At 41.0% G+C, this 27134-nt stretch overlaps 1 protein-coding gene across 1 annotated transcript in view; it reads left to right on the forward strand.

Annotated features, from left to right (window-relative positions):
- Positions 1-5279: 5279 nt before the first annotated feature.
- antxr2a (ANTXR cell adhesion molecule 2a) overlaps positions 5280-27134 on the forward strand; it is a 93617-nt gene continuing 71762 nt past the window's right edge. Inside the window, exons 1-10 of the mRNA XM_083979931.1 lie at positions 5280-5835; positions 11324-11395; positions 14987-15058; positions 16406-16487; positions 16582-16686; positions 16780-16848; positions 18976-19056; positions 22678-22738; positions 24106-24201; positions 26140-26209. Of these exons, the coding sequence (XP_083836057.1) occupies positions 5669-5835; positions 11324-11395; positions 14987-15058; positions 16406-16487; positions 16582-16686; positions 16780-16848; positions 18976-19056; positions 22678-22738; positions 24106-24201; positions 26140-26209 (875 nt within the window). The 5' untranslated portion in view covers positions 5280-5668. The remainder of the gene's footprint in view (positions 5836-11323; positions 11396-14986; positions 15059-16405; positions 16488-16581; positions 16687-16779; positions 16849-18975; positions 19057-22677; positions 22739-24105; positions 24202-26139; positions 26210-27134) is intronic.

A 27134-nucleotide genomic window follows, 5' to 3' on the forward strand; every position in this document is an offset into this window, starting at 1 on the left:
TATAGTAAACTGCACACAACTCTGTCCACATCACAGCTAGTTAATCCAACCCATATATTTGAGTTTTATTGCCGAAAGTTATTCTTGGGTCATCAGCCTCTTTGAACATGTGGTTTATAAAAACTGAAAAAGAAGGAATAAAAAAAACATACAAACTAGACAGGAATGGAAAGTGAGTCTTAGAAAATACACACTAAACCCTGAAAATTATCCAATGAAAAGCTCAGTGTTTGTCTTGTCCTTATCTGACATCTTATTTGGAACATCTTTTATTCTTACATATGGCAGACCCTCTGCAGATTCTGCAGCCTCTTCCTGTTCACATTTTGCCAACAGACCTTTCTGTTTTCTTTACAGTGACTGTTCTTCTCTATATTGGGAAAAAGAGTTATGGCATCCTGCTTTGGTCGCCACGTGTTCAGATTATCTTAAATTAAATACAGTGTTTCACAGACATAATTCAAACCAATATGATATAATGGTCCAGTGACAGACTCTAAAGCTGAATGTCAAAAGGTCTGGGGACATTTTTACATTATGAGAAAAGAAGAAAAATGCTTAGCCTATCCTCTAATATGAAAGGATTTCTTTCTGTATTAAACCTTAGTTATGCAGTTTGTATACCAAATGTAAACGTTTTAGTGTAAAACAGACAACAGCCAGAGCAATATGTTGCCTCAGGCCACAGCTTTCAAACTTTTTCTTTTATATGTAGCCTAAATGTTTCACACAGACATTTAAATACATTTCTTATCACATAATTAAGTACTTGGGAACGTTTTGGAGGATATATTTAAACATTAATTATCCCACATTAAACCCTGGCAGATTGAGTTCAGCTTTTGCTCTTGAACTACATAGGCTACTTGTAAAATCAGAAGAAAGACCAAACAGAAATCCAAGTGAGTGACCTGTGTAAATACTGCAGGCGTCAGCTCACTAAGAGGCCTTGAACAAAAGATGATACAGATGTTGTTGGGTGTGTATGTGTGTGTATATCAGGACATCCAACTCCTCAAAAGTTCAACAGCTGGTTGCAGCTCTAGCATGCGCACTGGATTGGAGACTGATGCAGCCTTTAGGGACACACTGTAAAATGTAATTGTATATCTCACTTAAAAAGAAAAGTGACCTTAACTAATTTCAGCTTACTCTGTTGACTATCCTCACTTTTACTTAGTAAAGGCAACTTTCTGCTGAGGCAAGTAATCAAACTCACCAGCTGCAAGTAACCTGTACTTAGAGGTTTGAGTGAGCAAGACCCATCTGCATCACCAGCAGCAACTCGGCAGCATTCGGCAGCTCTCGTCGAACGCACATGCGCAGTTGCGCACTGACGAGTGACGACGTGCTTTGAATGAAGCCCGGTAAACCGTCAACAACAACAAGGCGGCTGCTGCAGCTAGAGACACGGTAAGTTTCACTGGTTTTGTATGGAGCAAACTTGTAGTCATTATTCTTATCATATAATTTATCTGTGAGTTCAGTTTTTTTCTTTTTTGTTGTTGCTGCCAGTCGGTCCTTTGCAGTCATGTGAAAGCTAAAGCTAACTAGCTCTTCATGTGACGTTACTAGGATAGTGTAACGTTAACATTTAGGGATTTACTGGGGTTTCAGCAAACACAGCGTGCTTATTAACGGTTGAAACCCCCCCCCCCCCCCCCGTCGGTCGGACGGACGGACGGACGGACGGTGAGACGGTGAAGTTGGGGGGGGGGGGTTAGCGCGATTTAGCACGTTTGTTTATGACATGTCCATGTGCCTGTGTTTGTGTGTTTGTGTGCATGTGCGAGAGAGAGCCACAGACACAGGGCTGGTTGATAAGTTTAGTTTTTTTTATATCATGTACAGTTCTAATAGTTTGTGCTATGAGTAAGGCTAGTTACAGTTTAACTGATTGATTTTGTTGTTTCTTTTGCAGGTTTTTATTTCTGAAGACAGAATGCCTTGGACGTGTAAGTACTGCTTATTTTGGGGCTAAACTATTATTCAAGACTGGCTTCCCTGTCAGAAGCGGCTGAAGCCTGACATTGCCAGCACACCTGATTCAGATCCAGGCATGTCACAAGATGTACATGAAGTTGAAGATTTTTCTAGTGATCCCACAAAGCAAGACAAAAATGAGGCAGAAGCTCAAATCACAAATTTGGATCATTTATAGCATCACCTTGAGCATAATTTAGCCTCACTCCATGCCATTCAGCAAATTCTCAATGAACATGGTGTCAGTGACGATTCAGTCATGAGAAAGATTCCCTCCAAACATGTTTTAAGATGTATAAATCTCTACTTTGAATAATAATTTGTCTGTTTTTTTTCTCAAAAAACAGACAGGATTTTCAAGAGCAAGGGGGGAAGTGTTGGCCAGAAACTTAAGTATCTGCAACAATTCACACCAGAGGTAAGTTTCTCAGATACAAAGTAACACATTTTGTATCATGTGGGGAACAAAATACTCAACCCCATTGTGTGTGCAGAGCTATTAGTTGATTGTCCTTTAAGTGATGTGTGTTCGACATTTGTCAGTACAGATATTGCTGCGACGTGAACGGCAGTCCTCCGTGGCCTTCCTGTGATCCTTGGAGATGAGAACACAGACTTCTTCAAGACATGCTTTGTAAGTTGTCTTTATCACTATTTTTTTAATTCCACACCACAGGATGTTCACTCTATTTAATTCTGCTACATTGATAGCTTTAGTTTTAGTTACTTCTCTACCACTACTTTTAGTGGCTGTCTTGTGTTTCTGCCGTGGAAATTCAAGGTGACATCTGATATGTAATTTTGGTGTTATTGCTGCTATTGTTGTTAGGACTGCGAAGACCCAGACATGTCTCACCCCCCCCCCCCTTGGGATCCTGACCATCGTTCCTGAGGACAGACAGGCCTCCCCTGACTCACTGCGCTTCAGTCTTCAGGTACTGCAATCATTTTGGAAGGAAGAATTGTCATGGATGACCTTGGAAATCTTCCACATGCCAACAACTGAAGTACACCTTTGACCTCATCCAAAAGGTGCTTGGACACTTGGACATAAATCCCTAAAACCAAAAATACAATCACTCAAAAATCTTCTGATGCAATGACTGAATGTGTTCACAATGTGAATGTGACGTGACATTATGGGTCACATTGAATCCCTTACCCTTATTGGAAAAGTGATATTTTTTTCTTGTTAGATCCTTTTTTTGTGGGAGGGAGCCTCATCGCCCTTTCAGACTACTAAATTGTTTTACTAAATGGTGTATGTTCATGAGAAGAAACTACTTTCCTTTTAGCTTTTCTTTTTCCTTTTGTGTTAATGCTGACATGATTGTGGTGATACTGATTACCAGCATCAGGTTCTTTAGCCAGTTATCTCAGACTTAATATACTATGTTGAAAGATATATCTATTGATAGTGCAGTTCTAAACTCATCCACTAAGAATTTAAATCAGAAAGCTCTGAGCAGGTTTCAGGGGGAGCTGTCTTAAACATCATGATTACAGTTGCGCATTCAGTTGAAATAGTGATCTTATTTTACATACAAAATATGTAATATAAAAAAAAGGTTAGTAAGTGTGTACCTGAGCCTGGAACCTATTTTTACATGTATTTGTGTTCAGAACAAAAGTTTAATTATTAAACTTTGTTTTCCATTCAAACTGTTGTCTGTTGTCTCTTAGTTTCAATAGCTTATCACTTTTAGTTCAGCTTACTTGAACATATTAAGGCAATCGGTTTCCTGATATTTTTCTAGTAATGTGAACTTGTAAAACTTGTAAGGATAACTTATTTTCACAAGTACTGTTTAATTAACATAACTCACAAGTTTAAGTAGTCATAATTGGCATTTTATAGTTAACCTAACTAATGATTTTGAGTTAACTTCACTCAAGTTTACTGCCATTATCTGAGTTGTATAAACACAGTTATTTTCAGCTATATCACCTTAAAATGAATTAGCTACTTTACTTGGAAATTTTGAGGCAATCGGTTTCCTCACTTTTTTTAAGTAAAGTGAACTTATTACAATTTACAGTCGGAAAGTTTGAAATACAAACTTAAGCCACTTGAAAAGGGGAATTTTGTTTCTCTTTATGTAGGCTAACTATTGATCAGGGAGAGTTAGATTATACTTCCAAAGATTAGCCTATATTTTTAATTGCCTATGTGCATATTGCAATATGTGCATACAGTGCCTGTTTTTCCTCTTATTCTTCTCTTTTTGTAGGTTTATATTTTTTAGTCACAAAAAAGAAAAAGAAAAAGAAAAAAAGGATTATGCTTCCGAAGAAGATTTAACAAATAGGCCTAACTTACTTCCACAGCCTCACTTCCGGCTTCTGGTCGGCCACAAACCCCTCACCTTCTCTCACATTCCCCGGTCACACAGGTGTAACAAAGCCCAGTGAAAACGACAGATAAACCCATAATAACGATGCAAAATCACAATGGATTGGATACACGGAGCCAACAAGACGCGACCTAGCTCCAAATGCCAACATTAGCATTCCTGCTACAAACACTAAACACTACAGCAGCAGCGCCGAGCAACAGCAACGTTCGTAACATGCTAATAGCAAGTTAGCTAGCGTTAGCATAACAACGATAGTCGGTAACTCGTGAAAACAGACATTTAGCATAACGTAGCCATTAAGTTACTTACAAATCAAGGAGAAGAAGTGCCAGTTGTGGAGTCTTTCAGTCGGGGTACAGTGGGGTAAGTTACAGACATCAGAGTAGAAAGAAACTGAGCCTTGGACTTGAACCTTGAACGTTACAAACCGTTAAAACGGTCGATCGGGATTTTAATTGCAATCGTCGTGGTCTGTGCTTTGGTCTTATGTCTTCAAAATGCGGTTTCATCAGTGGAGTAAATGTTGGGTCCACCTGTAGCAACGCTGTACCGTCTCACCTGAGGCCATTGTAGCCTTTTCTTTTTCTTTTTAGACAGGATGTAACGTTGGTATTCAAATCCTGAACATGCGCGCATCGATCTGCGGCAACATCATACGAATCAGGTGGGTCGTCTTTTCTGTTACTCTACTACTGTATTCATATCTTAAAATATAGGCTACGCAAAACTATGACCTTTTTCCCCACATAAACTAATAAGATATCTACAGCATGGTTGATAAAACATATTTATTAGTAGTGAGTAAGAGTAATCACTCACAACAACTGTTTAAAAAGCAGAGTGCCGTGTGGAGCGCTCTGATGTACGAGCTTTTCCAGGAGCACTTGAAGGCGTCCTAACTTTGCTCCACAGAGTTTGTGTGTGTTCGTGTGTGAACTTTACTTTTAGCAGCACGGTGGAAGTTTTGCTCTTAGCACTGATTCAGATTATCTCTCTAAACAGAGCTAGGGGCGAGTTTATGAGGCAGGTTTGTCTTTATTATTGAGGATGTGAAGTGAGTGAGTGAGCAGTGAGTGAGTCAGGAGGATGAAGAAACGCCACAGCTGCTGACGTCGCTTCGGTTATTTCCTTCATTTCTCAGGTTCAATCTGTTGTTGGTAACTCTTGTCGCTTTTTGTTCAAGAGCGCTGACATGTAGCTGCTCACATCGAGGGATGCACACGCCGCCTTCAAGTGTCTCTGAAACTTTATAAACTTTCTGTACAACGCTCAAACCAGTCTCATTGTGGTAGTAGTGGTAGTAGTAGTAGGCTAATAACAATACAAACATGTTGGAGTCTAAACTCTTCACCGCGGTGGATGAACTTTACCACGGGAAGAGTCGGTGGAGCTCCGCGGCGGTGGCTGTGGTCCTGCTGGGGCTGTTCGCTTCATCTTGCTGGGCAGAGCAGGCATCCTGTCACGGAGCCTACGACCTCTACTTTGTCCTGGACAAGTAAGTAAAACCATGAAATACATTTAAAACAAAGTTGAGCTGAACTTTTGTTTCAGGTTGCTGCAGAAAGTTGCTTCTTTTTTGACATAAAGTAAAGTTAAAGGGGGTCATTGGTTAGAGATGTGCTGGGCTATACTCAGGGCCTGGGAGGGGGAGTTTTCTGTGACCTTATTAAGAAATGTATGCTACTGTACTGTGTGTGTGATTCTTTTGTTTTGCATGGTGGATGGGACACCATAGTATCTAGATTGACACAAGTATTTGGACACTTTCCTCCAGATGTGGTAACCCTGGTGTCCATAAACGGTTAAAGAGAGTGCAGCGCATGGTTTTGTTGTGAGATGTTCAGTGTTTTGGGCTGCCTTCACAGCTCTCTTGTAGTCTTTATAATAACTGGCCTGCTCTTTTTCTATGCACCCATGGTTCTGCTCTGTTCATTTGTTTATGTTACATTTTGGTGGTGTATGTGTGTTGGTGTCGTTTGTAACAAACTGTTGATGAAATTATGAAATCAAGGCATGAGATACAGTAGCTACAGTACAGTCATGCTACAGTGGAGCCCCTGCTGTGGTTACACTGGGCAACCTCCTCACCACACATTTGTCCTATTAAGCCCCATTTACTACAAGTTACTCTTCACTGTTTACGAGGCCTGTTTGGTTTGATTTGTTGTGACATATCTGCAGACAGATATATCACATAGTTTTTATGCCACTGTAACACTGTTATACATATGGACAAGCTGCAAAACAATGTAAAACAACAAATCAAAAAAAGCGCTAGAAGTTACTTCCCCAATGATTTAACCAGTGTTTCGGCTCAGATTATCTGTTTTTATGTGTAGCATCAAATTAACATGTAAACAGATGAGTATACAATGTGATGTCATCATCGTGTTGATGAGGCGCAGTGACGAACTTCCAAATGAATCTGCAGCTGCAGCAGATTCAGCTAAATAAAAGCATATGACTCGACGTTCGTATCGGTTGTTGGTGGTGAAACGCTCGGTGGTTTCATGGCAGCACTCGAAGGCATCTGCAGGGAACCACACTGGTCTAACCATGACCACGGCCTCGCTCTAAGCCTAACGCAGTAGTAGTAGGCTACTCCACCAAAGGTCATGTCACACCGTGTCGCTCGCTCATGACGTCTGTCCATGTCCATGTATTGTTGTGGGAAAACGCTGCCAAGTGAAGGGGAGCGGTGCAAAGGAAGAGCGGAGGTTTGTCACCTCTTCCTGCTCGCTACTTTACAAAACTGTCATAAACCAGGTTACATCATCACATCCTTTCAGCTGACAGGGATTTTTGTTTCTTTCCATTGTTATATATACATCGATCTTCTAGTGTTAGGATATCACCAAAAAACACAAAAGCCTGAAACATGATTTTTATAAATTCTTGCTCAAGTATGTCAGTGTATTAATCATGCAAAAACTATCTTGCACCACACACTTTGGCAATGCGCCGCCACTTCCTGTTTCTCGTGTGCACTCAGTCTTCAGCTGCACACATCAAACAGCACAGATCGCACCTGACAGCCAGACTTTCTGCACGACTGTACGACTACGGCACACTGCTGCAGCTGCAAGTAGCATAATGCAAACAGACCTCCAAGTGTATTACACCGAGTTTAGAGTCTTGACTTGACAGCAACTGTTTTTAATCCTGTCCTCCCCCGGCTTGGAAACGTGCCACCCCACCCTCTCTGGGCCATTGGGTTGAAACTCTGCTCCCCTGACCCATTTCCAAAAACTAAACCCCACCCTCGGCTAAATGGCAAAAATTACAGGATGATGACCAAGATTATTTGGCGCAAGTAGGAACTGGGTCTGTATACATTTGTAAGTCGGAGGTCAGTTTGGTTTACATGTACAAGTTTGTATTCGTGGATCCTGAAAGCCTTCTTGGTTTGTCCTGAGTTTGTTGTGGCGTCACGTTGCATAGTTGTACTACTTTTCTTTTTCTTTTTACTTTTTTATCTGCAGATAAAATAGCTCTACTGTTAGTTTTCCTGCTGTTCCACTGATAAGACTGAGGTCCTAATGTCAGCAGTTTAGTCGGTGTGATTTGCTGCTGTGGTCCTTTTTAAAATCTTTGTATTCCTGCTCCAAGTGATGATGATGATGATGATTACACTGAGGCCACTGCGAAGAGGTTTTTTCTGCTTGGGGTTTTCTAAACCCTGAAGTAGCTGCTTCCAAGGAAACGTCCTGTGAAGTGTCTGGGAAGTTTGATTAAAATCCAGGAATGTCTGGATCTTGATCACACCTGCATCTGAATGCACGTTGAATCGAATCAAACTCAGCGTCCATGTTTGTTTTCCTGCTACAGGCCCAGTCGGTGCATTTGCATCAAAGCACCATATAACATGACATAATATAAAGAAACACAGAAGCCCACGTCATGGAGAACTGAGTCGGACCCTCCCGTACTCGCTGATTCTGCCAAGAATACAACATTGGCGTGGTGCATTCACAGTCTGAAAAAACTCCAAAACATCTCTGGACCACGACAGCTCCATAAGAGTGGCAACTGTTAGGAAAACATATATTTTATGCCAAATGCAGTGAGGCCTTCGAGAGTTTCTGGACAATATTAGTCATAGTTTTTGGTGAATCTATTATAAAGTTACATTTGCATAAAGCAGCAGGATGTTTGCCTATAATTTTACATTTGAAAAAATATCAATTGAAGGCAGATTTTGAACAAATATCATAATGTCATTCAAAATATGATATGATATATTGACAATCTTGAATCTTGTTGTATAATAAAGAGGAACTATGAAACTTTTTACCTTAATTAAGCAGCTTCAGAGTCCTAGTGGTGGTTAAATCAATGACTTGTAACTAGTTCCAGGGAGAATGGAGGCTCTCTGCCTTCCACCTAGCGTCTCTTGGCTGAAAACCAACCTTGTAAGATCAGAGCCTCCGACCCGGTGTCCCAGCTCTCGTCTCTGCGGCACCGCCACACAAACGTAACGCGCCCCGTAACCCGTAATCTCTTGTTTATGACAGATAAGACTACACAAATATACACATGGTAACATGGTAGATGATAAATAACGTTATCTATCTACTCTATTGATTACTTTCTCGCCGGCTTCGTTGTAAACAAATGCACATGGAGGAGAGGAGGGTTAGCAACACAGAGGAGAGTTCCCCTTTAAAACAAAAGTCTCAAAATCAATGAGAATGTAAATAATGATACACCTTGATATGGGGTTCATTATGGGTTAGGTTGGGAGACCTTTTTGAATAACATTGATGATGATACATGAACAAGAACAATAGTAACTGAACAAAAAATGTTTTGCACAGTTACATACCATAGCTTTTTCCAGCTGGTCTTAGACATAGAAACAAGAGTCGAATGTTACGTAACTGTGTCTCCATGAAGTCTGGATGTGGAGGTCACATGTATGTCCATACGTCACCACGGAAACAGCTGAGACGCTGAGACAGTTTTTGTAAGGGTAAATAAAGGGTGAGACTCACTGTCGGTGCTCTCGTCTCACACGATGATGAATCTTTTATCTGTTTACAGTATGAGACTGATTTATAGCCCCCACCCTCTCTCTCTCTGTGGTGGAGGGGGAGTTTTGTAATCAATAGATAAACATCTGCACACTTCTCGCCTGCTGGAAACTTAGAAGCTCCCTGGCTGAACACCTTTTATTTAATCTGCTACAGATGTGTTGTTAACTGTTAATCCGTCACCTCTTCGACCTCCCACACCAACACTTAACCACCAATTAACCAAACCTCCCGTTAATTAATAATTACCAACCCGGCCTCGTCAAAGATCGGAGGAACTTTTCTTTTTTTACCCTTTAACGGCCGTCGTCGCCTCTTCCCTCCCGTGACCTTGTCCGTTTGGCAGCGAGGTGGCATGAAAGATGAGCCTCCTAATGGTCAAACTCTTGTGTTTTATGTTCTCCGCACATATACATCCGATTGCAATTATTTGGTTTAATTACCTCTTTGTCGTTACATCAAGGGCACATTTTACACACTGCGTTGACTGTGGTTGACGTGTCGAGGGGCGAGCGAGCGCACGGGGGGGCCAAGGGGCTACGACGAGCTGACACCCACCTCACATTGGCCTGTCCTTGGTCACAGAGAGGAGTTTATTTTTTAATTTCTAAGACTTAATTGGTTTTAAAGACATGAATTAAGTGTTAATACCCCAAAGGAAAACCCCCTGCTTCCACTGTAGGCAGTTATCCTGTTCTGTCAGCCTCAGGTGAATTCACTGTCACTGACTAAATCCAGTGTTGGGAGGAAAATAAGTTGGTTTTACTTGTTGGAGGATGGCGCTCCAGTCAGTGTTGTTGTTTTCTTGGACGTGATGGTTCAAGTCTTTTTTTCTTCTTTTTTTTTTGTCCTGCTTTGTCAATAAAATCATCATCAAACAAGGAAGCAGCTGACTCAGGTGACAGAAAGGTGACTGTGGTTGGTCTTGAACCCATGATAAGAGGCAGTTTCAAAATAAAACAGGAAGTCATGAATACAAAGTCAAAATAGAGTCAGTTAAGGGGCAAATCATGACACTTCTAATGTTGAGTTACCCACTTTCTGTACTTGTACTACTCATTTTAGTTCAGGGGCCACATACGGACCAGTAGAGTTATAGCATTTTAACCTATAAATAATGAGAACTATTTGTTTTAGTGCAAAGAAATACACTATTAATGTGTCCTTTTTATAAAACATATTATCAACAACCTGAAATTTCTCGAGGAAAAAAAACGTGATATTTCAATTCAGTTTCAATATTCTATGTAATTTTCACACTTGGCAAATTCATCCTCTAGGCCGTACTGTACGTTCGACACCTGTGTACTACTACTACTATAATAATTGTAATATTAATAGTAATAATATTGTATAATTTCAAAGAAAAAAAGAAAAAGTCTGGAAAAAAACAACAGTCTCTTCCTGTAAATTTCCACTAGAGCATCATGGGAAATGATTTCGAATGATTCATCCAAACTGTGGCCGTTCAAGATCATACAAAACATTACAAAAGCCAAGTCACAAAGTCTTAAAATGTGAGCAGGTGTATTTTAAAAGTATTTCTTAGACATTTTCTGACTTTTTCCAGGCTTTTATATTGTATCAAGTTGCTTTTTTGTTGTATTTCTAATCTGTACCTGCATTAAGTTTCCTATAGCCAACTCATTTCAGCTCTGAAGATGCACAACAATCACATTGTTCTGTCTTGTTTTTCATGGTGAAATCTGCTCTGACTCGGTAGCAGCCAACTAGATTTGTAGAAAGACGAAGCTCCTGTGAACATGTGAGGGGCTGTAGCAGCTGAAGTGGCTGCTGTAACTACACAGACTTATCTGCACAATTATCCAGCATGTGGCCGGTGTTAATGTCCAACTGTGGTGCAAAAGCACAAATACTGTACAGTATTTTACACTCAATCTGCTGCGGCTGACGAGCTGACTGTTGGTCCCGTTCTCGTTCTCGTTTCAGGTCCGGGAGCGTCGCTAACGACTGGGTCGAGATTTACTCGTTTGTGAAGAACCTGACGGACAGGTTTGTGAGGTGAGTAAAGAGGTCACTCGTGTTCAAAGTCATGAATTCTCTGGAAATTCTCTGGAAAATATGAAGAAAAAAAAATGTTGTGTCAGGAAGTGTTTCATCATGCTAATGTTTTGAAATGAGATTTAAAAAAAAAGATGAAGTGAAAATGATCCTCCCTAAAATTGCAGATATTCCATGGAACAGGAGCGAGCAATGATTTAAGGTTTAAACATTCATGTACTAAATCAATAGATTAGATATTCAGCGTCTTTAAAAGAGCCGGTGTTGGACCCTGAGAACAGAACAGAGCTGATGGCAGGAAAAGTGAAAGCAAATGATAATGAGTTCGGTGAATGGTGCAATTCTTTTGCCTGAATTCATCAGTGTGGCCGTTTTATGGGATAAATATCTATAATTCAAGAGGCGACGACATTGGCTTCAGTCTGTTGTACAGTTTTAAAGCACTTTCCACCTGCTGCACAATCATTTTTGCAGAATCCGTGGCATCGTTTTTTTTTTTTTTTTTTTTATGTGCATAATTCATCACCACAAAAAAAAAAGAAAAAGAAGACAAAACCGCAGAAACCGGCTTGAAACGTTCAGCTTGCATAACGTTTGAGTCAAACGGCGGCTGCCAGCACAGTACAGACGGTAGCGACCCAGCCAGAACGAAGTGGTTGGTTGAAGAAAATAGCAAAGGCACCAGGTGGGAGTGGGTGGCAGAGAGGAGCAGTCTTCTGGGCTGTGAGAATGGCCATTTGCACCGGGGGGGTCCGGCTCCACACTTCCATCCATCCCCTGCTCCCACCGCCACCGCCACAGAGCGCAGAGCGGCTGACGGGCAGACAATGTACAGTAAAGCAACACAACACGGAGAACACTGGAAGGCGACGAGGACAATCTGCTAAACAATGCTCGCTCACCAAGAGCACTTCTGTTCCGCCATGTGGAGCAAACTGGACTAGTTCTTCAACCCCCATCCCTCCCCCTCCTCTTCCCCTCCACCACCAACCACCACCCTCTGATTTGTCCTTGGCATCGCTGCCTCTTCATCCCAAGTCTTTCTTAGAAATAGAAAATATCTCCAAACCACTGATGAGGTAATAGCGTACACATACCATCACTAAAAGCTCCTCAAGTTTTTCATGATAAGTCGCCATCGATTTGGCCTCTAAAAAGTCCACGTATGTTCTGCGATGCAATGAAAAGTCACAGACAGGATGTGGACGTATACGGCGGCGGCTGCTGCTGCCAAAATCTGGTCCGTGTGGCTTTGAAGATTGTGTGTGCTATGTTTTTTTGCGGGGGATGGAATCGCGACTAGGCCATGTGTCATGTGGGTGAGAAGCATCAGCACCTCTCCTTATGCTCCCAAGGCTTCAGATCCCCCAAGGAAACACTTTGTGCGCTTAATTATCTGAAGTTTAGCTCGCTCCGTGGGAGGGCATCCATGTGTACGTCCTTGTTGTGTTGGAAGTAACCGAGTATTTCAGTACTGGGATACTCAAGTCTCACTGGAGGTACTGATTTTACTAAGCAGTACCAGACTTCTTCTTGAACCAATGCAAATTATAATGATATATAAAAAGTACATATTGGCCCTGATTAGGAATAAACATCCATTAGCTCTGACATTGCACCGGACAGAAAACCTCAATTTGACCTGAATTGGTTCATTAAAAATGAAAATTAAGTGTTTATTGGCTTCAGTTTCCAAGATACAGCAGTTAGGTAATAATGATATAAATATATAATAATAGAAATTAGTCTCAAAGTGAAGATGAATTACCATAAAGTACCATTTTCATTGCTCTACTGTATCTTTGAAGTTATGAGGCATCATGATTAGGACAATATGCTCTGTGCCTGTGTAGCCTATAGATAATTATAAATCTTTATCATGAAATAACTTGAAAACTTTATCTAACCAGCACCTTCATCACCTCTTTTCTTATTCATCTAATTGAAATATGTAAGAATCAGCACATTTTATCTCAGAGGTCGATCATTTCCCAAACTTTGTAGACGACTGATGAGTTGTGATTGATCCTACGGGGTCATTCCTATGTTCCCACAGCCCTATGTTCCCACAGCCTTATGTTCCCACATTTCTAACTTTTGTTGTCACTGAAAATTAGGCCCTATGTTCCCACAGCCCTTTGGTCCCACCATTGGTTGGGTTTAGGCAATGAAGAAAAGAGTTGGTTAAGTTTAGTAAAAAGACCAGGTAGAGGCTAGACAGGCCAGATAGATAGAGTCCAGATAGGTAGAGAGAGTCCAGTGGGAACATAGGGCTGAGGGAACATAAGGCTGTGGGAACATAGGCATGGACCCGATCCTACAGTAAGAGCAGATCTTGAGGTTCCTCCATCCCAGCAGGCCTGTGGTAGCAACTTCCGTAGAACTGTTTGCAGAGCCAAGTAACGAAAAACTGTCGAGCACCAAAAGCTGGCGTTGAATTATAGCCCAGATTTAGATTATTCCATGTAAAATTATATATATGTTTTGGTTTATTTATTTATTATTTTTTTTACAAAATTTAGACAATCGTTCAACAATCCTGTGTTAAAAAGCAAAAAATGTGTTTAAGAAGTTAAGAAAATGTCTTTTATTGGAAGGATAATTGCACTTTTTGATTGGAATAGTATAATTATAGTGTTAATACCAAAGATTTAGGGGCTGAATGGTCAAGAAAATGCAGTATTCAGTATTGAAGTGCATGATTATATACAGTATAACAGCTGATGTTCTCTACACTTTTATTTTTGCTGCTTTTACCTCCATAATAATGAGTGGCACTGCTTTGGTTTCAGAACAAGACACTTTCTTTCAACCATTCATTCTTTCAGCTGAGTATTTACTGAGGAACCAGCTGTGTTTGCAAAAATTCTCATTTGTATTTGTGCGACGTGCGGCGTGCGGCCGTAACGTTACAGAGTGTAAACAGGTGCAGAGAGGATTCAGTGTCCAGTGTCTGATCACAGCCTTTAAACACTCACAGGTACAAAGTCGGGCCATGTGTGTGTGTGTAACAGGATGTGTGTCCATGTGTGTGTTTATGTGACTCATCACCAGCATGAGTTTCCCTCGAATGAATATTGATTAATCACTTCCTGTAGAGGCTTAGGTCACACACACACACAGACACACACTAATATTAGCTGAAGAAAAATCCCCTTCTGTTTGGTTAGTGGTGAATTTCTCTGTATTTATTTGTTTTATTCTATATGTATCTATATTTATACTGTGGTGTCATTCTCATTGTATATCTATATTATCTTATATATCTTTGTACATAACTGTATAGAGTGTCTCTTTATACTTTATTCTTTACTTTTGCTAGTTGTTATCTTTTATTCTCCATTTAATTCAGAGCTGTACTGGTGGAAAATCTTCCTATAAAGCACACTGGCTCCTTTGTTATTACATTATCCTTGTGTGTGGGTGGTTATTTGATAAAGAGGATGAAGGAGTGAAGAGATGCTTTAGTGGAATAAGGAAAAGAAATCGCATAACGTCGTCGTTTATTATCAGAGCTGAACAAGACATTTTGACTTATTATAATCATGACTAATTTTTGTTTTTTGTTGCTTTTTTCTTGTTCCTCTCCAGCCCCAGAATGAGAGTGTCCTTCATTGTTTTCTCAGCCAGAGCTCAGCTGCTGCTGCCGCTGACAGGAGACAGGTAGGAACCTGACAGCAGCTCATTTATCTCACCGTGTTGTCTCTTTATTTTATACATTAACATATTAAACGTAACAGTCTCTGGTTGCAGTGGCTGCTTCCATGGTTACTGTATGAAACATAATCACTGCGTGGTCTAAATATGTCTGTAAGAAATGTGTACGTTTTGTTGAGTCTTTACATTTGATCAACAGCTGTGACGTTATGTCATTCTGTCCCAACAACAGCACAGATTTAGTCACATTATGTTTGAGTGTCTGGTCAGTGTGGAACGGCAGAGTGAACCAATAACCAGCACTGTTTTATCACAATATGGGTTGTTTTTTTGTTTTTTTTATTGTGAAGAAATCATTTAATTTGTCCGGTGCTGAATTCAACCAGAAACAGACATTTGTCTATCTTTCTTACACTGTTCATTTACGTCATTAAATTGATTTTCTTCATCACTATATATGAAGATTTTTACTCACACAGTCTTTACTCCATGTTTTACACTCTTATTTTTTAACTAATGTGTAAAAACTGTTTATTTATTATACAGTATAGACATAATAATATGTGTTAATGAACAGCAGTACAAAATAAACAGTGTAAATGTGCTGGGTTGTAGCAGAAATGCTAATTTGCATTATACTCGACACACTGCTACACATATGAGATATAATGAAGTACATTATGCTGCATACTGAGTTGAAAAAAATCACAGATCTGGTTTAGACTGCTGTTATTTATTTTTATAATGAGTATTCACATTTTTTTTTTACTTTTGTCTTTTCTTCAGCATCTTATAGAATTAAATCTAAGAAAATAATTCAAACTAAGTGTCAAAAATGTAATAAAAAAAAACAAACAAACAAAAAATTAGATTCCTGTCATATCTAGTACAGGAAACAACATAGTTGTCCTTTGAGTTCCTTTCACAGTGAAAATTATAAAGAAACAGCATCTTACAAATAAGGTCTTGGTACTAGAGATAATGATCATAGTTAAAATAATGAAAATAATAACAATAAGGTTAATTTATATTGCACTCATTACAATCAGAGATTTCAAAGGAAACACACAGGAAACAAATGTTGACAAAGTTGAACTCTCATCTGCCAGAAGCTGTGGTCCATGTTAAACCTTAATACATGACAGTATTTATAATACACTGTACATTTACTGTAACTTTGACCTCTGACACCATAAAAACCATAAAGTGAATTCCCACTGGTTCTTTTTGATACCAGAAAAACAAACTATTCTCATCGTTACTACGAGAATAAAATGATATATTATTGCATAAATCATTACGAACAAGATACTGACACTTTGCTAAGTTTATTTTAACCCGTGTGTTTTTCAGATATGAGATCGAGGAGGGTCTGAAGCGCCTGCACGCCGTGAAGCCAGCAGGTGAAACGTACATGCACGAGGGAATAAAAGAGGTCAGTTTTATCCTTTTTAAACTAAAATAATAAAGAAATAAAGAAATAATCAGACTGTGATGAGATGTGTTGTCGTCCGTGGTGGAACCTGAAGGCCTCGGCTCAGATCCAGACACAGGGACAGAAGTCGTCCAGCATCATCCTGGCTCTGACGGACGGGAAACTGGAGGTGTACGTGCACGAGCTCACGGTGAAACAGGTGTGTGTGTGTGTGTGTGTTTTTTTATATCAATTATTATCTTGAGTCAAACCTGTTGCACATCAATCATGGGCGCGTGTGTTTGCGCTGCAGGCTGACGAGGCGAGGAAATACGGCGCCCGTGTTTACTGCGTGGGCATCAAGGACTTTGACGAGCAGCAGGTAAGTGAGCTTTAGTGTTAATCTGCAGCAGTGGAGTGTGTGTGTGTGTGTGTGTGTGTGTGTGTGTGTGTGTTCAGTGATTAGGGCTTTAGCTCCAGACACCTTGGATGTGTGACAAAGAAAGGTAAACACTTGCAACATCATTGCTGTTACCTGTGTGTGTGTGGAGAGAGTAAACAGGTCTTAAAGGGATAGTTAAACATTTTAGCAAATTGGCCCATTGCCATAATCCCTATAGTCATAGCAGTAGGTTCGTTACCTTTAATTGTCGGTGCAAGTTATTTTTAGAACGGCGGAGCAGAGCCGCGAGCTGCTCAGAGCTACGCTACGGGGGCTAATGGGATTTCTTGGTTTCCCTCATCAAACTCATCAAATACACAATCCAACAACTCCAAAACGCTCTGGTGGACAAGTTGTGACCTGCACATTCACCACGCTATGAGATAATAACACAACGTTACCAGACAGAGTTGTTTTAGAGGTAAATTCATGCAAAACCGCTGATGTGCGTTGCCTTGAGGAACAGTTTTTCAGCAAGCAGTCTCTGTATTTACCTAAATTAAAAATAGCTTGCACCGACATTTAAAGGTAACAAACCTACTGCTATGACTATAGGGGTTATGGCAATGGGCCAATTTGCCAAAATGTTGAACCATCCCTTTAAAGAAGTAGGTAAAGAGAGCGGAAAAGGTGGAGGAAGAACTTTGGTCAATTTGAAGTCATGTCAGTGAAAACAACAGACGTAAATGGTGACATGACAAAAACACATCATAGTTCACTTTTCAGATGTTATTCTGCAGTAGGATCCAGATGTTTCGCCAAAAATGATGGGAAATGTAAGAAGGAAGTGATGTGCAGGGGAGTGCAGCTGTTGATGGTCCAATATTTGACACTTTTCCTCTGTTTTAGTTGAAGTGTTGATCTATAAGAAGATCTATCTGTGGTTTTAAGAAGCAGAAACCACCTTAGTGTAGTTTTCCAACAGTTAACAACAGGTCAAGTTCATGTTTCTTTATTTGTACCAGTGACACAGTTACAGACATCATTATGATTTTACATTATGATAAGATAAAGGCTAAAAGATTCGATTATATATATAATATAATATATATAATATATAATATTGTTGTGAATATATTTATAAATTAAAATTGACAAAACCAAACTCTAAAATAACATGAAATCTAAGATCCATGAATAAATAATTTGGCCAATGTACAGTAGGACAGTTCCCTTGGACAGTGTTGTCGTTGTTGAACCAATCAGAACAGAGGAGGCTCTGAGCTTCTCTTCTGATTGGCCGACTGTTTTCTAACTGATCCAATAAAAAATAAAGAAGATTTCAGGATAAAACACTGAGAGAAACTAAATCCTGGAAAGTTGTTGGATGGTGGTTGGTCCAGGTGGTGAGGGGGCGGAGCTTTGGGTGACTGCTACGTTGTGACATCACAAAGTGACAGGAAGTCCTGACGGCTGGTTTTAAGGCTCAGTTTCTGAATACAGGCTGTGTGCATTTCTCTGATACGTTCACACAGTATTAATATAGAAGCTATAGAGCTGATCTATAATCCCTTTTTAAAGCTCTCTGTGAACATCGTATGGCATTTCAAATTGAAACTGTGTATAATAGCATCATTTACTCTCTCTCTGTTATTGGCTCGTCACACTGTTCACAAATGAATCTGGCCGCAGAGACATGTGGTCGCCACTTGTATTGTGAGTTTGTGCTCACATTCTGAGGTGATGTTGACACTTTCTGAGCTGCACCAAAGTCTGATTCTCCCTCCTTATGTCAGCGATGTCTGCAGTTTAACTGTGTCTCTTCCAACATGGCGGCCCTGTCCCTTGTAACCAATGGTAACCATCCTGTGATGAGCTCTTATTAATAAGTCGTAAAAACAAAGGCAATATTGCTCCCAGTTTGTGCTGCAATGATTTTTTTTTCTTTTTTCTTTTTTTTTTTATGGTTGAGCAAAGTGTTTGCCACAGTCATGCCATCTGCTACGTCTCCTCCTGCCCGAGATATGAAAAGGAAAAAGACAAGTGCTCAGTCATAAAGAGGGAATAAAGAGGAAAAAGAAGTACTTTCTTCTTCATGCTCCGCTCTCTCTCTCCTGTCACCGACAGCTTGCCGATATCGCGGACACCAAGGACCAAGTGTTTCCTGTCAAAGATGGCTTCCACGCGCTCAAAGGCATCGTCAATTCTGTAAGTTCCACCACTTTCTGTTCGTCTGTGTCTGTGTATGTGTGTGTGTGTGTATGTGTGTCGGTCAACGTTCGTGGCTGCCAGATGAATCTCAGGTTTCATCCTGACAGACTCTGGGTGCTGGGAATCAGGTGGCTTTCCTGTCCTGACTTCAGTGAAGTTCATCATCAAATTAAAGCAGAAGCTGAGAAAAAAAGAAGAAAAAAACGAAAAACTAAAAACAAAGCAGAAACCCCCTCAGTGGACTTCCTGCTGAGCTGCATGGAAAAGAAAAGCTGCTCGTTGTAGACGGAGAAGGAAACGTCTTAGCGGCTCCACAGCCACCGAGACACTGGAGTGGGAGCAGCTTGACAGTTAGTCACTGTCCATATGACATCCTCCTCACAGTGTTTTCATTCAGCCGAGCGGCAAAAACCTTCTCCGAGCAGCAGCAGCAGCAGCAGCCACCGCCGACACAATCACGGCCTTTATTTTCTTATTTGTGATGAAACTTCAAAATAAAAGCCCCATGCATCCTGTCCCTAAAACAGTGTTCATGCGAAGTTTCCCATGCAGCCTTCTTCTCCTCCTCCTCCTCCTCCTCGTCCTCCTCGTCGTCTCCCGCCGCTAGCCAATTAGTGATACTTTCCGTTTGCAGCAGCCCTCGGTCAGCCAAGGCGGGGGTTTGTATGGCAACGTGTGTTTTCTTTTTTACATGAATCCAAGCCCAGATCCCCACGCAGCACCTCTGACCTGAGCTGGACTTACATCTGTGTCAGAGCCGACAAGGCCAGCAGAGAGAGAGAGAGAGAGAGCAGAGATGAGACAGAGGCTGTCACACACACACATGCAGCTGAGAGCATGCAAAGCCAAACAAAAACAAAAAAAAGAAAAGGGATATGTGAGTTGTTTCTGTTTAGGATTGCAAATATATAGGAATAAACGGGAATAAATCCAAAATTTACTAAATTGAAGGTTGACTCTTAACAGGGAACTTAAATATAGTTGGGGAAAATATATTGTAGCATAATCTTGGTTAAAACAACCAGAGGGGGGTGAGTAATATTTTACTTAGTACAGTTAAAACTTTATAAAGTTCTACTCACAAATAAATCTGTTGAACTGCATGTTTTTTAATTATATTATTTTGCATGGATGTCTGCTTATGACAAAACAAAATATTTACATTTATGATATAGTTAAATTACCCCCAATTTCCAGTTATTTCCCATAAATTCCCAATAATTCCCATAAATTCCCATAATTCCCATGGAAAGTTTCCAATTTGGAATATTTCCAAAATTCCCCATCTTAACTTCCCATGGAAAGTTTCTGGAAATGTACTGGAACAACCCTGTTTCTGTTGTTGTTGTGTGTGATGCAAAAAAAAAGTGCAACAAAGCTGCTTTTGACATTGAATCTGTATCGTAGGAAACACTTCTCACTTCTCTGCACATCCTCGCTCAAACTTATCTCTTTTTTTTTTTTACGACATTCTTGTTCTAATTATTTTTTATTCTCACCACATATCATCCTGCGTGTTGTTAAACTTCCATCCAACATGGTTTTATTAAAGAATGATACACGGCCGACCACGCGTTTCATTCAAAACAGGTGTTGTAGCCGCTGATGGATCATTAAAGAATGAGAGAGCGTGAGTATTACCACCCGAAAAATGAAACATGCAGGGGAAAAAGTGACACACCACCAGGCAGCGCTGACCTGGAGTCAGTTCCATCTCTGAGGAGCCTGTGAATCCAGCTTGTAATAATTAACATTCAAATGTGCTGAAAAGCCTTCGATTGGGTGTGTGCTTCTCATTTGTTTGTGTTGAGAGAGCGTGCACGGTGCTAACCCTTTTTTTCAATAGCTATATATTTAGGTTTTTTTGCATGCATGCTTTCTGTAAGATTGTAGACGAATGTTCAGCTCCAACAACAACAACAACAACAAGAACAGGAGAAAAGGCAGCGAGCACAGTGACAAGGCTTCCTCCATCCCAGCTGAAACGCGCAGCATTCCTCTCTGATTAGTAATACTGCTGGATTCCTGACTAGTTGGCCTCCTCGCTCCTCGCTGGGATTTTAAAGGATTTGAGATCATCTGTGCAGCCTTTTGCTGCAGGATCTGCACTGCCTCTGTGACCAGCATGACAAAACCCACAGAGGAGGAGAGAGAGAGAGAGGAAGAGAGAAAGAGGAGGAGAGAAATAGAGAGAGAGCTCGTCAAAGTTTGGTCTGGTCGCCCTGTCAGGCCTTTTATTTATTTCCTGCTCTACACTGCTGCTGTTGTTATTATCTTCTGGGAAAACCCCAGATTGCAGCATAGCCACATCATTATTGTTAACTTTTTTTTTTAACTCTGCTTCTTCTTAGTTTTTTAGTCGTACGATCCGTCCGTGCATTATCTCACAGGATGTTATCCCCGAGATAAATAATGTGCCTACACCATCAACCTTTCTGAGTCAAAAAGAATAAAAGCCCACAGCCTCGTCCTCTGTGAAAACAAACCAGCGCTGGTTACAACGCTGGCCGAGGTGTCTGGACGACCGCCCGCAGACTGTAAATAATGTTTGTCACCAGATCCCCGAGAAACGAGAGAAATGAGAGAACTGAGAGAATGAGAGAAACGAGAGCTGCACATGTTGAACATTCAAAGTGAAGTAGAAGAGGTAGAAGCCTTCTCCTTCAGCTCTTCTCCTCCACAGCTTCTGGGCTTCGCTCTATTAAAGGCCGAGTCCTACTTGGAGCAGCCATGTTTCCACATTTCTGCTCTTAGTGGGAAAACTATGTCACCGACTCCTCGGGTCCTCCCGTCTAACACTCACTTTTGTTTTTATCTTCCTCTTTTTTTTTTTACTCCTCCTCCTCCTCCTCTTTCTCTTTTTTCTCTCTCTGGCATTGCCAAGCAAGTAATTAGACGGGGAAAATAGTGGCACAGAGGAACAGCAGCAGATCCTCTTCCTCCCAGCTGTCATCTACGACACCACCACCACTACTACCCCCCCTCCTCCCCAACCCCTCCCACCCTCTTTTTAACGATTCCATATCAACCCATCATCTTTAATAAGGCCTCTGTAAACACTTCCTCCTTCCGACTCGCTCAGATTGAAGTTTGGCCCAACATCAAATGAAAGGTTCAAGTGTCCTGTATTGCAGTTAATATGCTTCTTTTTACAGGCTGTGTACTGGGATTTGCATAGTTTGTCCTTTTGTTGATTTATTGAATCATAGCGGCGAGCGTGGCGGCGGTGGCGGCCGCTCACACAGGCCTCTTTATATGATAATGCAGGATCCCCGAGGTTTTTTTTCTTTTTTTTTTTAATAGAGCTGAGGAGTGGAATAGTCTTGCATAATTTTCCCATAAAAGGCTGACACAGCTGCCGTTCCTCCGTCCTGTCCTCTTCTCCTCCTCCTCGCCGCTGATAGTCAGCGCTCTCCTGTAGCCCCCGCCCTCCCTCGCCCCCCCACCTCGATCGTGGAGTGAGACATTTCTCAGGTGTTGCAGCCTTAATCTATTTTCTAAACTTGACAGAGCTGATAACGGCCAGGAAGTTGATGTATTTATTCTTGGCCCTTAAGCGATAATGTAACCCATTTTATTTTTGTTTTTTTCTCCCCCTCTCTCCCCCCCATCCTGCAGATATTAAAGCGATCGTGCACAGAGATCCTGACTGTGGAGCCCTCCAGTGTCTGTGTGAACGGTGAGTGGATCCTCCGGAGCCCGGCACAGTGAGATTTATCCTCTGCAGGAATTCCTCCCTCACTCTCTACCTCCCTCCCTCGCTGAACTTAAGACATCTTTCCAAGAGTAATTGGAAAGATGTCTCAGTAGTTTTTTTTTTCAGGCGGTGGGGAGGGAGCTGGTCTGCTCTGAGATAAGGAGCGAGCTGGATGTGGGCCGCTGTAAATCATCTGGCTGCACATCGGCCGTCAGCTGAGTCTCAAAACTCACCACTGAACGTCAGAAAAATCTGAATTATTGAAAGTTTGGCAGCTTTTTTATAAAAAACACCCTGTTAACGCCCTCAATCAGCGGCTTCTTTGGCTCGTGCTCCTTTAGAATTAGCAGCGTCTGTTTTAAGACAGTTCATCAGGAGTTTTATGAAGTTTCCACTGGAAGCACTGGTCCAAATGTTGAGCTCATACCTCAGGCCACCTTCATTAAAGGGATAGTTCAACATTTTGGCAAATTGGCCCATTGTCATAATCCCTATAGTCATAGCAGTAGGTTCGTTACCTTTAATTGTCGGTGCAAGCTATTTTTAGAACGGCGGAGCAGAGCCGCGAGCTGCTCAGAGCTACGCTACGGAGGCTCATGGGATTTCTTGGTTTTCCTCATCAAACTCATCAAATACACAATCCAACAACTCCAAAAAGTTGTGACCTGCACATTCACCACGCTATGAGATAATAACAGAACGTTACCGGACACAATTTAGGTGAGTTGTTTTAGAGGGAAATGCAGAGACTGGTTGATGAAAAACGGCCCCTGACGGGAACGCACATCAGCGGTTTTGCATGAATTTACCTCTAAAACAACTCCGTCTGGTAACGTTCTGTTATTATCTCATAGCGTGGTGAATGTGCAGGTCACAACTTGTCCACCAGAGCGTTGTGGAGTTGTTGGATTGTTCATGATGAGTTTGATGAGGGAAACCAAGAAATCCCATGAGCCTCCGTAGTGTAGCTCTGAGCAGCTCACGGCTCTGCTCCGCCGTTCTAAAAACAGCTTGCACCGACAATTAAAGGTAACGAACCTACTGCTACGACTATAGGGATTATGGCAATGGGCCAATTTGCCAAAATGTTGAACTATCCCTTTAAGGTGGTGGCGTTTGAAAAGAGACAATTTAAAGTTCCTCTGTGTGCAGCAGCAAACAGCTCAGATCAACACATCACACGTTACAAAGGTTCAAACTCTTCTGCACGCAGTAAAAACATGCAGAGAAGATGAAGAGCGATGTTCAGTCTGCACAATCAGCAAACGACTCCGACAGAAATGAACCATGTGTGTGGTTCTGCGGCCTCCGCCCTCATCTCCTGCCTCGTGTTTGTTTACATTCCTTAGAGTCCTTCGATATCGTCCTCAGAGGGAACGGCTTCACGCTCGGCCGCAGCAACGAAGGCGTCGTCTGCAGCTTCATAGTCGACCACAAAACCATCGGTGAGTTCAACGACGATGATGAGCTTCAGACTGATACAGTTTAGTTTATTTAATGGTCAAATTGGAGCCATGTTGGTGTTTTGTGTTGACAAAAGTGGCGTCATTTTTTCACACAGGAAAGGAGAAGTCCAAAATATTCAAATAAAAAAAAAATGCAGTGAAAATAAATGAGTCAGTTTGCAGGCAACACAACATCAAACTGTTGCTTCTTCGTCCACTGCAGCTATACAAAACCTTCAAACCATATCAGATGGCCGGAAGCTCATAGAGTGAAATTTGAGGGAGGTTTTCTGCCTGTTTTTCCAAGAGTAGAAGATAAAACTTTCACACTTTCATCCTGTGCGCAAGCTATTTGTCCAGGATGATGTGGACAAGGCCACAGGATGAACTCAGTAAACTGTCTGCTTCCTGATAGTAATAGTCGCCTTCCTCCAATCTGATGGAAAAGATTCTCCCCAGAGCCACGAACTTGCGAACATGCAGAAACACAGACCCTCCACCCTTTTTATTTTTCCCCCAGCGACTCTGATCTGTTAAATGTTCCTTACATGTTCAAATCTCTGAGGAAACAGGGAGGATTTATTCATATATACTGTATATATAACTCAGGGAGTCTTCATCATCATCTTCTTCTTACCCTCGCTGCTCGGAGGTCAAGAACTGCAAAAGCAAAAAAAAACCTTACAGCAGCTTCCTTATCTATGTCATGTTAATTACAGCAGAAGAAAAGAAGCGATGTAGGTCACTGTGCTCCTTATTTTTGAGTTTGCAGTCTGTTCTGTTGAAAAAAAAAAATAAATTCAGGAAGCAAACAGGATTTGGCACCGAGCGCCCGTCTCTTCGAGCTCTCATTTGGCCGTAGGATCTGTGGGATCGATGACTGCCAATGACAACACTTCCCTGTTTGACAAGTTATTTTTGATTTTTTTTTTCTTTTTTATTTGTCATCATTTCATCTCGACTAAAATACCCGAGCATATTTTTTTCCAGTTAAAAAATAACTCTCGTCTCGAATCAGGAAGTAAGTGGCCATTAGCAGATGTCTCCCTGTTAGTCCTTTCTCAGTCTCGGCTGTCTCACATTTGCCCACTTGGGGCTATTTATTCCCTCGTTGGCTTTTGCATGTGTTGAGTCCAGACCTTTTTTAACAGTGGGGCCACCTTATAATTATGGACAGGCATCATGGCGACTATGAAACAGGCAGCGCATATGTGGAACAGATGCTCCGAGGCTTCTCCACCACTGAACCAGTCGGAGAGCTGAGCATAGATTTAAAAAAAAAAAAAAAGAGAGAGAGAGAGAGAAAATAATCAATAATCTGAATCGACCAACTAATGATCCAATAAAAATGGAGCAGATTTCAGAATAAAGCACCCAGAGAAACCGAAACCTGCACAGTGTTGGATGGATGGTGGGTCCAGGTGGTGAGGGGAGGGGGCGGGGCTTTGGGTGACTGCTACGTTGTGACATCACAAAGTGACAGGAAGTCCCGACGGCTGGTTTTAAAGCTCAGTTTCTGAATACAGTGCATTTCTCTGATACTTTAATTGATATAGAACCTAGAGCTGCTTTGTAATCACACTACATATTTAAATATCTCATCTTAAAAAATGTATTTAAACTTAACAGAGTTAGTAGGAAGATTGTCGGCCTGTTGGAAATTGAAATATTCTTCAAATAAAACTGAATGGATAATGATTTTTGAATATGGCTCATCATAATTGTGTTTTTTTTTTGTCCAATAAAATAATGTTCCTCTGGTTCAGGTTTAGTGTTTATTTCAAGATTAATAACGAAACGGATAAAAAAAGAAGAAGTGGCATTTGCTCATAAAACATAAAAGCAAAGTCTCTGAAGATTAAAAACAAACAAACAAACAATTAACTGTGTGTTTCATTTCCCCAGGAATGAGTTTTTACCTTTTTTTTGATTTTGCAGATCAGAAGCCGAGCGCAGTGCGCAATGATTACCTGCTGTGTCCTGCACCACGGCTCTATGAAGTCGGACAGTAAGTTTTTTTTATTAATTAAACATAATACCTCCTCAATGAGACTATTTCAGCTTTTTAAAATTATTTTCCTCTTATATCAACTATCTCAGCTCCTAATTGACATCCTGTCGCTCACGCTGCTTGGATCAGCTGGAGAACATTTAACTCATTTAACTGTCTTGTTTTTCTGACTCTGACACGATGTCAAAACATTTTAAAGTGCCGTTTTCGGTCCTAAAAGTGGGAAAAAACAATGGTGGGAAGACGCCAAAAATAACACGTCATCCGACATAAACGAGACATTATCATAAAGTACAATCGTCTTCATGTGTTGAACCTCAGGTCTCCTGCCAAGATCCAACAGCGGCAGTAAAATAAAACCGTTTTTAACATGTACAGCCTTTTAATAATCGGAGGAATATGGTTATTTAGAGCTCATAAACAATAGTGAAATGAAGGAACAGCAGGAGTAAAGTACAGTAGAGTAATATCCTCATGACGTGAGTTTTCCATATTAACCGATGTGTTGCTGATGTGAGGTGAGGTCAGTGCGAAATTTCAATTATAGACATCAGACAGTGAACTCAGCATCTGAATAAAACCTAAAATTAAATGGTTTTCTCGTGTAAAGCCACAAACCCACAAACACACACACACACGCTCAGATGTTCACTAATACGTCCTGTGTTTCACATCGCCAACATCAGGACTCTTTCTTAACCGGCTTGTTTCCTCTTTTTAGTTTCTTGTCTAAAGCCCCTCTCTTCCTCTTCCTCTCTATCTCTGTCGATTTGTTTCTGTTTTTCTTATTTATCTACATCTTTCTTACATTTATCTTGTTGTTTTTTGCGTGCATGACGTTACATTATGTCGCCTGCTGCTTTTACATCGTCGTCTATGTGCAGATCAACAATCCCTAAATCTATAAATCGCCTGTATGTTA

This window comes from Trachurus trachurus, assembly GCF_905171665.1.
Source record: "Trachurus trachurus genome assembly, chromosome: 9".
Classification (NCBI taxonomy): Eukaryota; Metazoa; Chordata; class Actinopteri; order Carangiformes; family Carangidae; genus Trachurus; species Trachurus trachurus.